Source organism: Acinonyx jubatus, chromosome A3 (assembly GCF_027475565.1).
Source record: "Acinonyx jubatus isolate Ajub_Pintada_27869175 chromosome A3, VMU_Ajub_asm_v1.0, whole genome shotgun sequence".
Classification (NCBI taxonomy): Eukaryota; Metazoa; Chordata; class Mammalia; order Carnivora; family Felidae; genus Acinonyx; species Acinonyx jubatus.
In genome coordinates, this window is record NC_069388.1 from 99,344,323 (window position 1) to 99,359,596 (window position 15,274).

Consider the following 15,274-nt stretch of genomic DNA (forward strand, 5'->3'; position numbering starts at 1 on the left):
TCTGGTATATAAAATGGGCAGCAAGCCATATTTGAACCTTAGCCATAATTTGCTGACCCCTGTCCTAGAATTTTTTAATGTGAGGATTACCAGGTGGTTTAAAAAAAAACAAAAACTCATAAAATAAAAGGAAGAAACTGGATGATAGAAACAGTGATACTGTTATGGAGTTCTAGGCATAGAATTCTGGTATTTTAAAATTGGAAGTATTTGAGATTATTGTTTTCAGAAAAAAAAGTAGGTGGGGAGATTCTTGATTTTTTTTTTTTTTTTTGTAAAATTCCACTAACCTATTTAATTCTGCATATTTAGTTTTCTGTTTCTGATCATTTATCAATTCTTAAAAGATTTGCAAAGTTTTGAAACCAGCTCAGATGAACATGTAGATAGAGATAGATTCCTGTGTACATTTATAAATGATAAATTCCTGTATACATTGTAAATATGAGGTAGGTAGGTCCTGTATCTTTATTTTATTTTTTTTTTTAATTTTTTTTTTTAACATTTATTTATTTTTGAGACAGAGAGAGAGCATGAACAGGGGAGGGTCAGAGAAAGAGGGAGACACAAAATCTGAAACAGGCTCCAGTCTCTGAGCTGTCAGCACAGAGCCCGACACAGGGCTCAAACCCACGGACCGCGAGATCATGACCTGAGCTGAAGTCAGATGCTCAACCGACTGAGCCACCCAGGCACCCCTAGGTCCTGTATCTTTAAAGATAGACATCAAATTGTACCACTGTGTATGGCATACATTACCTTTACAGTTTTTTTGGGTTTTGTTTTTTAGCAGATATTAGATTTTGACACACCTGGGAGATTAAATTCTGTCAAGTACCAGTCATAACTCTTAAATAGCCACTCTCCCATCTACTTTCATGTTTTACCCATATGATTAAACATCTATAGAGAAGAGTGAGGGAGCCTAAATATAGAAATGTATGGGTTTTCCAGTTGTTTCATAACGATTTGGAAATAATATTTGGGTTATTCAACTGATAGTCATTTATCCGTTAATTTCTCAGGATTTTTTTCATCAAATTTTTGTTGAGTGCTTACCATGTGCCACAGACTGTGCTGAGTATTTAGACCACCTCAGCTCTCAAAGTACTCAAGGCGTTTCCCTTTTGGAGTGAAGAAAATTGATAACACCCTTTTAACTTTGTGCTTTTTCTGTAAGATCTAAGATTCTTACTGATAACTATATCATATGTATCAATTATTTCTATCAATGTTTTCTGTTAACTGGTAGCCTCAAGCAGTGCCTCTCAGGCAAAGGCAGGGTTCATTCTATCCCCTTGGTTGTAATAGTGGAAATTACTACACAGTAAAAATTCTGTTACTTCACTTTTCTGGGAAGGTTGCCATATTAAATATTATCAGTATAGGGGGATGTGGTGGCAATTATAGTTAACTTTTCTTGAGTGCTTATATACCGAGCATTGTTCTAAGCATTTTACGTGTATTAACTTATTAAATTCTCATCATAACCCTATGAAATAAATACTCATTTTATAGAGGACGAATCGAGGCCTGGCAGGTGCTTTGTGGAAGAACAGGATATGGAATCAAAAGGTCACATGAAAAGCACTTCACATGATGTCCTGTGAATACTCTTCTCTAAGAGACTTATTACTTTAGCACATTACAGGGGCCATCAGCAGTCCTAAAGAAACATTTAATGTTGCCAAATTCCATGTTCCCCATGCATATCTGACCACAGAATCCTTGTTCTTGTCCCCAACCCCCCCCAAAAACGCTAAAACCCACAAAATTGGAGACCTACCGAACAGAAGCTTTGAAAATGATAGTTTAATAGAAATGTCTGTTACAACAACTCCGACTTTTCCAATTCTTGCCTGTTACTGGTGGCTACAAAGCCCTTATTTCCTCAGCATCTTTAACGTCCAAGGTACAGAGAATTCACTTTATTCAGCTCATGGCAAAAGTTGACGAATATGGGACATCAGTTTGAAGAATTCTGGTTCAGGTACAAGACAGTATCTTTCAGTCATTGTGGCACTTTCTATTTGTCCACGCTGGGAGAGGCAGCAGCATGGAACCATCCACGAGGGGCTGCAGCACTTCCTCCAGGCAGTCTAGACATTTGGGGAGGCAGAAGCCAACCAAACAGATTACTATGGATAGAGGCCATGAAAGGAACTTTGGAGAGCATTAGCTATCAGTTGCAAATGATAAGAGACAATGGAAAGAAGGAAGAAAAGAATGTTGATATGGCAGAAGTGGCAGAACAACAGCTAATTATACACACAGAGCTGGTTAGGACACTGCCTACTCTTTTGTTCCTGCCCCCTTATATTTCTGACTTTGTATATGGATTTTTCTTCTCCTCCAGATTGCCTTATCTATTTTTTAAGTTCTTCTTGGCACCTGGCATGGTGCTTTACTTCATAAGCGTATGGCATACTTCAGTAAATGATGGAATAGTTAGAAGGAGAACTTTGAGCAAACGTGAGACCTCTTCCTTCATGGGGGAGATAGAGGTCAAGCCAAAAGTAACTCATGTCAACAAGAGAGTAATAGCAACTTAACACAAAGGGATGGAGAAATACTAGAGAAACAGAAACTGTTGTTATAGGTATGAGCCAGTTACTGACATTTTAAGTGCTGTCTTCAGGGGAAGTCAGTTGGTTGCCTGCCTTAAAGGTGTTTCAAAGAGTAATACCACCTTCGTGGATTTGCCACAGTCTATGGTCTGGCTTACAACCTTGCAGACTTGGAAACCTGGTTTTTCAACACCGAGGAGTAGGCCCAGGGGCCCCCAGCACTTGTTTAGAAGAATTTGCAGTTTAAAAGAGTTTGCAAAGCCTCAGTAGAACACTGTGAGGGAACAGACAATAACTGAATGGTTATGAGAAGGAGACAGAGAGAGAGAAATTAAAAGAATTTTTCACAGAAGAGAGAAAAATATTCTGTTAGTTTAGACCACAGAAGAATTTTAGATTGGACAGGCCATGAACAGTATGAGGCAGCCTGTTGAAAAATGAAAGGACTCCATCTCTAAGCCTAGTGATTAGGTGGGGCTAGAAATAAAAACCACAGAGGGATTATGATGAGCTTAACCATTGTAGTTTCTTTGTGCTATGAACAGTGGATCTAAGGAGAAGGAAGTGTTTGCCAGACTTAGAGAAATTATAGTATCTGTGAATAAAACACCAGTTATAAGCGGAGAAAGTTTTTAGAAAATGAAAATGAAGGCAGCAAGCTGAAGTACCTGATCACAGAGCCTTGACTACCACTGGCAATGAGGGTGACAATGATTAGGCAGTTTCTGGTATTTGTTTTCTTGTTTTTAGTTTTGGCTTCCTGTAGGTGGGCAGTCTTGCTGACTCAGACATTTTTTAATAGCCACATAGAACCACAGAAGAAAGAAGGCTCTGATAGATATACCATTGGAGAAAAGGAATTCAAGTTGGATTTTTTTTTTTTCCAGAGCTTGAGTTTTTTGTTTTTATTTTTGTTCTTTTTGGGTTTTTTGTTGTTGTTGTTGTTCAGGATGGTTCTTAATTCTGAAAAGGCAGAAAAGGTGAGTTAAGGGATACATTTTTAACTCACTGTGCCCATGCGCTAAGTCTGGTGGAGACGGAGCTATTCTATTAAAAAGAAACCAATTGAGGTGCGCCTGGGTGGCTCAGTGGGCTGAGTGTCTGGCTTCGGCTCAGGTCATGATTTCATGGTTTGTGGGTTTATTTATTAGCAGTAAATAAAAAGCATGTCATATTTAAGAACTTTATTTAAAAAAAATCGCTAATTGGTAGAACTGTGTCATCCAGCATGGTGGCCACTTGCCTCACATTGCTTTTGGGACTCTTACCAGGCACTGCATTATGGAGAGGCTCAAATTAAAAGTGTGCGTGTTGTTTGTTTTGTTTTGTTTTGTTTTGTTTGAAGTAAATTAAATGCGTAACACTATAGTTTGTATTTAAAAACAAATTTTGTTTTTAACGTTTATTTATTATTGCGAGACAGAGACAGAACATGAGCATGGGAAGGGCAGAGAAGGGGGAGACACAGAATCCAAAGCAGGGTCCAGGCTCTGAGCTGTCAGCACAGAACCCGACCCAGGGCTCGAACTCACAAACCAGGAGATAATGACCTGAGCTGAAGTCAGATGCTTAACCAAGCCACCCAGGCGCCCCTGTATTATTTTTTAAAATAGCATGTAAGAAGGACAAAGATTCACACCAGTCTGAGATGAGTAAAATGTTAGTAGTTCCAGTGATGAACTCAGTCCATATCTGAGAAACTGCCATTTGCAAATATTTCAGAAAAGAAATGTTAAGCTATTCTTTTTGGTCTCTAAAGCAAAGTTATAGGATTCTTAACCTTTTTTTGGCTGAACTTTGATTTTTGTCATTTTTGCCATTCTCTGAATTTTTTAAGCACTTGATTTGGTCACCAATAACATTGAGCCAAGTCCACATCTGTGGAGTAAATAAACGTCATTCATTTCACTGAACTTAAGCTTGTACACCATCCCCACCCCTCCCGCCCAAGAATATAGCCCTAGAGGAGAACAGAAAAAGAATATATTTGTAAGCCTTTTAAAAATGTTCTGAAAGGTTGTAGTGGAGTGTCTGTGGGAATTGGCAAGAGATATTTTTCATTATTACCAGAAATAGACACCAACCCAGATTGGCAAAATTATAAGAGGAGTGAGGTAAATAGATGAGGCTGTCAGTTAGGTTCCTGGGGGACAGCAGCTAACTGTGAAGGTGGGATCTTGTTTTAATTATTTTTGGAATAACATGGAAATTCTAAATATGGAGCTAACAATGTGCCAAGTCTTTTCAGAGGCCTGACAGTTAGGATAATTAATGCTTAATGCTTTGTGGGATAATTGTGTGGAGTGGGTTGCTTCTAACTTAGTCACCTAAGTCAGTAGTATTGTTTTGGGGTCTTTTTATGGAAGAGGCACAAAGGGTCTCTTTATTAGGGAACGGAGTGGCAGTGAACAGAGATAATTGTGATATCAGTGACCTTACTGGGTGCCTTTTAGCCCTTTTGGGGGGGTTGTCTACAGTGTCTTTTTTTTAAATTTTTTAAAATGTTTATTTTTGGGGGGCGGGGGAGGACAGAACAGGAGACACAGAATCCAAAGTAGGCTCCAGGCTCTGAGCTGTCAGCACAGAGCCTGACGTGGGGGTCGAACCCACAAGCCGTGAGATCATGACCTGAGCCAAAGTTAGACACTTAACCCACTGAGCCACCCAGGTGCCCCTACAGTGTCTCTTTAAATTAGGAATAGTTCTAAAGCTCATGGTGCTCTCAATAATCCACATAGGAGATTTGGGATCAGAATTTTTTTTTAACAAATCACAGTGAAGTTACAATTGAATGTTTAGTTGGCTTTTTGGTTGTGTATCGTACTAGTTGTTTTCTTTTAAAAATTAAAAAAAGTTTTCTGCTGGAAATGCCATTATCTAGAAAATAGCATTCTATTTCTTAACATCTCAACTATTTTTTTGTATGTGTCTTGTATTGCTTTATAGGCAGTGGATTAAGTTTTGGGGGCCAATTATATTTCGTGCTTTTGTAGTTTCCCGTGCTTTGGATTTGGTTATTACCAGGTTAATTAAGGCTCTGACGGTCTTCTACCTCTTATTCCTGCTCAGAGAAGCAAATACCCAAGTGAATATTCAATGTGAACTTCTAGCTACAAAAACTTGAATGTTTTGAAGAGGATTAACTGATACATGGATATCATCATATTCCCACACAGTTGAGACTATAAAAACCAAAGCAGCACTGAGTATTACATGGAAGCGCCCAAATAATTCTTGTCTTTTAAGTATAATTTTCTTATTAAAAGTAATGACTTTGAAGAACCATTAGAGTTCATTCATTCAGTAAATACAAATTAAGTTGCTTATTATTGAGTATCTATTTGTGCCCATCTCTGTGCTCAGCGCTTTAACTAGCCCCCTTGTTCGATGCCCACAACCCTTTGAGGTACCCCCATTTTACAGTAAGGAAACAGATTTTAGAGAATTGAGTAACAGTTGCCCAAATTCACACTGCAGAGCTAAGATTAAAGTCCACGCATAGTTGACTCTACTAACCTGTATTCTTTATCAGTATAACCCATTCAGAGTAGGCAGGGTGTGCCAAGATGAGCAAGACAGAGTCCCTGCCTTATAAAAGACCAGAAACTATCCTACAAATGTGAGATGAGCCATGTGAGAGGTTCAGATACAAGGGACATCAAGAGTTCTGTGGCTGCAGAGATTATTTAGGAAAGTTGTAGAAAATGTGGCAATTGAGCCTGGCCCTTGAGTTTTTCTGCTCTATTCTCAGCTACTCACTTTGTGTTTGATTGTTTGTTTGCAAAAAATTAACCAGCACCTCCACTGGGAGGTAGGATCATGGCTTCTCACTGCACAAAGCAAACAGGTCTTCCACCTAGACCAGCTTTCATTCACTTGGACACATCACTCTTGATGGTAATGAAGTTTGCTAGATCAGGTTATCTGAATGTGTTAGGTTCAGATGTCAGGTTCTTGGCCTGAACCTCTGTCTCCATTCTAGTCTCATTATTTTCCTCCTTTAATTTGTCACACCACATGACAAACACCGCTAATTTCTCCTATTGGCCAACCACTTCTTGCTCCTGCCGACACCCACCCCTGTGCTGCTTAAGAAAAGTGGAGGGGCAGGGATCTTGGTGAGAAAAAGAAAACTAACCTAATTTTCTTTCTTTAAGAGTTGTGCCGTAGTGAGGGCGCCTGGCTGGCTCAGTTGGTGGAGCATGCGGCTCTTGATCTCAGGGTCGTGAGTTCAAGCCCCACATTGGGCATGAAGCCTACTTTAAAAAGAGTTGTGCCATAGACACGTGGACTTGCTTATTAGTTCTTCAAACATTGCATCTTTCTCCTTTGTGCCACTCTGGACCTTCTTGGCTTTTATAAAGTTGGGGTGCCTCAGTGGCTCAGTTGGTTAACCTTCTGACTGCAGTTCAGGTCATGACTTGCCATTGTGAGTTCGAGCCCTGCATCAGGCTCTGTGCTGACCGCTCAGAGCCTGGATCCTGCTTCGAGTTCTGTGTAAACTGTAAGTAATTGCATAAGCTACAAACCTTACTCCCAAATCACCACATAAATAACAAATCACCACATAAATAACAGATGTGCATCTTGATCACAGCCAACCACATCACTTCTTCCAAGTCTGTCAGTGATTGGTCACCACACATTCGTTACCCCTCAGCAAGCGTGTAGTTGTCTTGCCTCCTCATCCCCCAGAGATAAACACGTGCAACATATTACAGAAATGGATTTTTGAAAGAGGAGCTTGGTCAACAAAGGTGAATTGCTAGAAGTGAAATTGCACGTGATTAGAAAGAGTTGAGGGGCACCTGGGTGTCTCAGTCGGTTAAGAGTTCAACTTCGGTTCAAGTCATGATCTCACAATTCGTGAGTTTGAGCCCCACATCAGGCTCTGTGCTGATGGTTCAGAGCCTGGAGCCTGCTTCGGATTCTGTGTCTCCCTCTCTCTCTCCCCACTGCCCCCTGCCCCCCACTCACACACACTCTCTCTTTCTCTCAAAAATAAATAAACATTAAAAAACAAAAAAAAAGTTGAAAATGCCATCGACAGAGCGGAGCCAGGATGAGATGCAGGCCTGAACAAAGTCATGATAGAAGCCGTACTGAAAAAAGCACTATGAATGTGAAAAATCAAGGTAGAGCCACTTTGACATTCTTTCATTTAAATTGCACTAGGAACGGAAAGCTGCTTATGGTTTAAAAGGAATGTTTACTTCTACTTTGGATTGCAATTTTTTTTTTTTTTTTTAAAAAGGTTAGTTTGGCCATGTGGCAGTTGGCCATATTGAAAGAAAACAGTAATTATAAGGAGATTGAAGAAGAACTTTACTGCCAAAGATGGTTTCATCAATTCAGAAGTCATCATGAACTGGCTAACGTTTAGCTCTCTGGGGAGGCTGCTAGTGTAGATAAAAATGCTGCTGTGAAATTTGTACCCAGATTCCAGAGATTAGTTAAGGCAGATGTTCTGATTGTCAAGGAAGGCAATCATTAAGAACTTCAAGCACAAAAGATACAGGATCATGAAGTGATCATGAAGGAGATAAGGGATAGATGAATTCATTTATATGAGACACCACAAGAGTGTGACTTTAAAACCCATGTTTACCTGGCCAGTCAACTGTGGCCAAGGAATTGGGGTCAGGACAATACAAATGTGGGTGCTGGAGGTATGAGGGAGAGGTGCTATAAGGCAAGGTTTTCACCTTAATGCTTACTTACATATGTTTACACGTTTGAGAGCAGAGATCCTTAGTGTAGAAAATGACATTTTGCCAGGAAGGGAGAAGCTTAGAAATGGTTAATCTAATGCTTTGCTTTGTGAGATTTAGGCTTAATATAATATTCAAAAGTTAAGTGAAGATAATACATTGTTTCAAGACAGAAGGTCAAGAAATGTAATTTAAGAAATACATGACAACTTGTATTCTGTGAATTTGGAGTTTGCATTTCCCCCACATTTCTCCAGCTCCTTTTTGTAATGAAATAGCTATTTACTTTTCCTGAAAATTTCTTGGTGGGCCTGGGGGTTAGGAACTAGCAATGTTAGCTTTTTTTCTGATTATTTTGTAGCCTTGTTTATAGCTAAATTTGAAAGTGAGTAAAAATAAGTGATAAATTAGGAACTACATTGTCCAGTATTTAAATACCTCTCCAAGTTAAATGGGTTACATATATATATAGTTTGCAGAGCTTAAAATCATAATTCATGGCTTGGATTACTTTTAGGAAATGTAATTTGCAATTACTGTTAGCTTTTTTGATTAAAAAAGAAGTTAAGAATTTCGTTTACTTTTGCATTTGCTTAAAAAGTTACTGCCTTCTTAACTGAAAGTAATTTTGTAAAACGTAGGACAGCATAGACTGTGTTAGTCACTGTCCTCTGGACCACCGTTATGTCCTCCCATTATTTCTGGCCTCCTGGTGCTGCTCTGAGAGTTGATGCCCTGGTCTGGGTTGTTGTAGCCCATGCACCATAACAGTTGGTGAACAATGCATGCAGTCCAGCTTCCCTGGAATCATTACCATTAAAGATTCTTATAACTGGGAGTTATTTTTTCCTAGACAGGACAATTTTCCCCACCTTTAATATTATATCCTGAAAATCTGCCTGTGAAAATGAAATAGATTTTTTCCTTTGTGAATTGCCTACGTAAGGACTTTGCCCTCTCTGTTGACTTTCATTGTTTATTAAAATTTGTAGTTACTCTCTATTAGTTCCCTTCTTGGACTCTGTAGACTCTTACACATGTACCTCATATCAGAAACAGAAAACAAGTAGCTTGCTGCCTCTCCTTCCTTGTTAGTAGGAAAACACACTCATGATTTTATGAGTGAGGGGTGTAGGATAAACTTTTGGTAAGCAACATGATTTAAATGTACTGCTTGGCCAAGTGTCTGTAGATAGATGGATAAAGAAGATGTGGTGTATACACATAATGAGATATTACTCAGCCATAAAAAAGAATGAAATCTTGCCATTAGCAACCATGTGGATGGAGCTGCAAAGCCAAATAGACAAATACCATGCGATTTCACTCATGTGGAATTTAAGAAAACAGACAAGCAAAGGAAAAAAGAGAAGCAAACCCAGAAACAGACTTTCAACTGTAGAGGACAAACTGATGGTTTCCAGAGGGGAGGTGGGTAGGGGGATATGTGAAATAGGTGAGGGGGTTAAGGAGGGTAGTTGTTATGTTGATCACTGGGTCATGTATGGAAGTGTGGAATCATTAGATTGTATACCTGAAACTGATACAACACTGTATATTAACTATACTGGAATAAAAATAAAAATAAATGTACTCCTTGGAACTGGAAATCATGAAGGTCCCTGACAAGCTAGATATTGCCAGACGCTCAATACTTTTGGTACTGGTGGTTGGCGTTGGGCATTCATGAAAGATCGCTGCCAAAAGTACGTTGCTGGTGTCAGCAGGATTTATCTCAGACTTGGTGTTGCGACCAGGCAAGGTTTCAAAGCTTACTTAAATTTAAGTAAATATTGCCAAAGTCTAAGTGATGAATATAGTTTTAAAATATTTTTAGCAAGAACCCTGATTTTGAAGTCACAGAAGCTTCATGTTTGGACTCTAAGATGTGGATGCATCAACAGGTTGATTAGAATACCCATGTGCATGTGGAACCCTTAGGGTAGGATCCTGTAACAGTAGAGTTCTGTGAAGTCTAATCCCATTCAACTGATCATTATGAGGAACCTGAAACATTTTACTTTTGTAGTTTGCAGAGCTGCTCCGGGTTTATAATCATACCCAGTTCACGTTCCATTGGTTCTTGGTGAAATGGGTTAGAATATTTGTCCAACTGAAAGTCAGATGAAAAATACGATATGGCTCCTACATCTTAATCTGTTTAAAGAGATAAAGTAATGCTTCCTTACCATTTGATTGCAAAATTGATTTTAACAGCTGGTTGGTACACTTTTCTGCCTAGTGCCCACCTGGAGTGGTAGACCCAGCTCAACATTGGTTATCCCAACTGTGTGTACCGGAGAGTCCTGAGTCCCTGTACTTTGGATCTTTCAGAATTGGATATTCTTTCCTTCATTAGCAGTATGTTTGTACAAATCATTATGGCACAGTGTGATATAAATGTGATATGTATGTAGTTTTATCTGCCGGATTAGACTGAAAACACCTTGAGGCACAAATAACCTTGTTTGCTGTTTTTAATCTCAAAGTGTGCAGCACAAAATCTTGTGCCCCCAAAAAGTCTAAAAATAGATGGTTCCCATTCAGAATCTTATGATTCATTTATAAATATGCCATGTCAGTTTAACAGGAAAAGAGTAGTGGATACGGGCAATTGAGTAGTGAATCTCATGGCTGACACCTGCTTCAAAGTGGGCCTTGTACAAGTTCCAAATATATCCTGTGACTCATCAGAGTCCATCTTGTCTTGTATAAAACCTTACTAAATATTTAATTGTCATCTGACTTACTATTTTTATCTTACTTTCACTAGCTGAAACTACACTCTTTGGGTGTAGTTATGTTTATTTTCTTTACAAAAGTCTCTGGGCCAAGGGATTGATGTTACCACTGATTTCCACAAGATGGCAGACCAGACCCTTTTTTGTGTGTTGTTAGGTTTCAAAGAATTTTTGACACTCTTTGCCGGCTCTTAATTACTGTTAAAATCTTTTCTGCTTTTCCTTTAGATGGGCAGTATCAAACCGAGAAATGCTCATAGCCCAAAACAGTTCCTTGGAATTTAAACTACACAGACTGTATTTTATTAGCTTGTTAATGGGCGGAACTACGAATCAGCGAGAAGCATTACAATATGCTAAAAATTTTCAGCCATTTGCCCTAAATCATCAAAAAGGTGAGTTTAGAGTCACATGTTTTTAATTGGAACAGACCTATAGCCACCACTGGGATTTAGGTTTATCTTAAGGAGATCTAATACCAATTTGCTAAGGAACTAAAATAATTGTAGATGCTAATCGCTTAGATTATTATTAGATCGCTGAGTGGACCTAGAACAAAAGTAAAACATTGAAGCCTCTTGGATTCAAAGTCAGAAAGAGACATTGCATTTTGGGGATTCTGTATGTAACAGATAGGAGAAAGAGCAGGCAGGCATGCCACCACAAAGTGTCCAAGGTGGCAGCAGTGACACCAAATGTCAGTGTGGGAGTCCTGGCCAGTTCTACAGCCAGAAATGTTTGGTGGCCCCATTTACGACGTTATCATTACTCATCTAGATAATGGTAGTTACACTATGCTGTGTATAAGAGTAAAGTAACTTGAAGTTCGTATTCAGTGTTTTCCTTTTCTTCCCCTTTCTCTCAATGCTGTTTCTTTGATTTACAGTGAAGGGATAAACCAAGCTTAAGGACCAGAATTTTAAAAGACATTGTTAATAACTTAGGCTATGTCAGTTGGGGGAATTTTTGCCTTTCTCAGCTTCCCACCCCCACGTCAGCCCCTGTTTCAGGAGTGCTCATTCATACCTCCAAATTGTCACTGGTTTTGTTTAGACATTCAGGTTTTGATGGGAAGCCTTGTGTACCTGAGACAAGGGATTGAGAACTCACCATACGTTCACCTACTTGATGCAAACCAGTGGGCTGACATCTGTGACATCTTTACTCGGGACGCCTGTGCCCTCCTGGGGCTCTCAGTGGAGTCCCCTCTCAGCGTCAGGTATGGAAATGGGTCCTGCTATTGAAATATGCACTGCTTGCTTTAGTTTTTCTTAATTTCCTGTCTCGCTTTTGAAGAGAACGTTTGTCTTTCTGAAGAAGAGTACGGTTGGTATTTCAGGAGATCATCACAATTGGTGATGAAACAGTCTTAGAGCAGTGTCATCTGTGAACCTCTGGGGGTCCCCCAGAGCCTTTTTCACTGTGCCGATATTTCCACAGATGGTGCAGCAACAGTGGTGTATTAAACTGCTTGAGCCTTAGCTCGCAGATCAGCAGAGCGGTCCCAGACTCCTAAAGGACTTGGCATATTCCCCACACATAATATTTCACCACACACTTGCAGTTTAAGACACACTAGTTTTACTTAAGACTGTTCTTAAAAAAAAAAAAAAAAAAAAGATTGCTCATGACAAAACATTTAAAATTATTAGTTTTATTACATCTTCACCTTTGAGTACACACCTTTTTAATATTCTGTGTGACAAAGTGGGAAGTTTTCGTAAAGCACTTCAACTTCAAGCCAAAGTATCCTCTTGTCTCAGAAAACACCTGTGTATGTTGCTTGATTTTTATGAGCCAATACACTAGTTGTTGTTTTTTAATTTTTTTAACTGTTTATTTTTGAGAGAGTGTGTGTGTGTGTGTGCGCGCACGTGCGCACGTGCGTGCAAGTGCGCGCGTGCGTGCAAGTGGGGGAGGGTCAGAGAGAGGGACACACAGAATCTGAAGCAGGCTCCAGGCTCTGAGCTGTCAGCACAGAGCCTGATGTGGGGCTTGAACTCACGGGACCATGAGATCATGAGCTGAGCCAGAGTCGGGACGCTCAACCAACTGAGCCATCCAAGTGCCCCCACTAGTTGTTTTTTTCACGAAATAGTTCTTACTTGAAAAAAATCACTACAGCTGGGGCCCCTGGGTGGCTCAGTTGGTTAAGTGTCTGACTTTGGCTCAGTTCCTAATCTCACAGCTCGTGGATTCAAGCCCTGCATCGGGCTCTGTGCTGATGGTTCAGAGCCTGGAACCTGCTTAGGATTCTGTGTCTCCCTCTCTTTCTGCCCCTCCCCTGCTTGTGCTGTCTCTCTCACTCTCAAAAATAAATAAACATTAAAAAAAAAAAATTAGAATCACTACAGTTAATTACACTTAGATTTTTGGCAGCTGTTTTTTCACATGTATGAAGTGAGCCTGTCAAGGAAAGCAACTGACTATATCTTTTTGTATCTTTTAAATTCATGAGTTTAAGCTAAGATAGCAATTTTGGAAAACTTGTATCTGCCACTGTGGGCATCCAGCTTCCCAATACTGTTCTTTCTCCTTGCCTCCTTCTTTTCCTTCCTTCCCTTATTTATCTGAGAGAGAGCATGCAAGCGAGTGCACAGGTGAGTGAGGGGCAGAGAGAGAGAATCCCATGCAGGCTTTGTGCTGACAGTGCTCCTACAGTGGGGCTTGAGCTCACCCAGTGTAGATTTGGAACTCATGAACTGTGAGATCATGACCTGAGTTGAGCCAAAGTCAGATGCTTAACTGACTGAACTGCCCAGGGGTCCCTTCCCAATACTTTTCTGATGAGATTGGTGATATTAATGAATTTGATTTTTTTGAGATTGTGTAATGAAATGTGTTAACACTTAGAAGATCTTAACTCACTGTGATCTTATAAAATCGTGCATGAGTAAAAGATTCATTCACAGTGTGAGACAGACAATTGGATTTTAATGTAGCAGGAAACAAAAAAATTCAGTGGCAAGGATTCACTCCACTCTGCAACTAACCTTTAAGAATCTACTACTTGTTGAGTTTTGGTGTGACATTAAAGGAATATCACAATTATCTGAAAAGGCAATTAAATTACTGCCTATCTGTTTAAAGCCAGATTTTTTCCCCATTTATTTAAATCAAAAGAACACATTGCAACAAATTGAATGCAGCAGAAGATATAAGAATCTGTCTTCTATAAAGCTAGGCATAAAGAGATTTGTAAAAATGTAAAACAGTGCCAGTCTTGTCACAATTTTTGGATTGGAAAATACGGAGTTTTGTTTTGTTTTTTGGTAAGAATGTTATTTATAACGTGATATATTTATTATTTTAAACAAATTGATATTTTTTAAATGTGTCAGTTTTAATTTCTAGTACAATAATATAACCCACAGAAACAAATGCCTTTGAGATTCTTAATATCTAAGCATGTAAGTGGGTCTTGAAAACAAGAAGTCAATGAACCTGTTTAAGAAAATAACTTCTTTAGCTCTCCTATTTATTTAATGCCTCAAGTGTTTTAGATCCCTGCTATGTGCCAGGCATTGTATGAGCTACAAAGGTGAACAAGGTACCTTCTGCCTTCCGTGGGGTGTTCCAGCTGAGCATAGGAGACAATGAGGCAGTTTGTTATAATGCATGAGCAGGCTGCAGGTCAGGTTCTCTGGGGGAACAGAGTGTGAAATGGTGGAGATGACACGAGGGAGGTTTGTTAGGATGAGCCCCCGTGGCAGAATGAAAGCAGCAGGATTAGGGTAAGTTGGACTGCAGAGTAGTCTTATCAGAGGCCTCAGCACATCCCTGAGGAGCTCTGGCGCCATGGTGGGCCTGTGAAGCTGTTCCAAATTAGGGCGACAAGCTGGGCTTCTGTATCTTCACCCAGAGCAGTCATCAGATGTGACCCTGGTCAGGTGACTTGCTTCAACTGAGGGCAGTCCTGAAGAGGGACTCGGCTGAGAGACGACTGTGAGCATTTCTGGGTCTGAGAAATGAGCACTTCTGCCCTGGACAGGGGCATCCTGGTCTAGGGTCTAGAAGGAGGCTGAGCAAGAAACTGTTTCAGGATATCGTTAATGACTGATAAGCAGAGCCCATTGAATTTGGTGGTTTTGTAAAATGTGAAGGTGTTTTTTTTTTTTTTTCTTGGCACTGATTTAACAAAGCAGAGGGCACTGTGCCCTGTCCAATGGCCAGGACCCTGTGCACATGGAGTCTGGAGGGATTGATGTTTCCTGGGACCAAGCTGTCTGACACCTGGCCTGGCACTGACATTTCC

At 39.9% G+C, this 15,274-nt stretch overlaps 1 protein-coding gene across 6 annotated transcripts in view; it reads left to right on the top strand.

Annotated features, from left to right (window-relative positions):
• The window catches only part of RMND5A (required for meiotic nuclear division 5 homolog A), a 67,711-nt gene that overhangs the window by 38,364 nt on the left and 14,073 nt on the right, over window positions 1–15,274 (top strand). For all 6 annotated transcript variants that reach the window (XM_027052673.2, XM_027052671.2, XM_053200876.1 and 3 more), the window contains 2 exons: window positions 11,248–11,414; window positions 12,073–12,238. In XM_027052673.2, coding sequence (XP_026908474.1) covers window positions 11,248–11,414; window positions 12,073–12,238 — 333 coding nt within the window. The remainder of the gene's footprint in view (window positions 1–11,247; window positions 11,415–12,072; window positions 12,239–15,274) is intronic.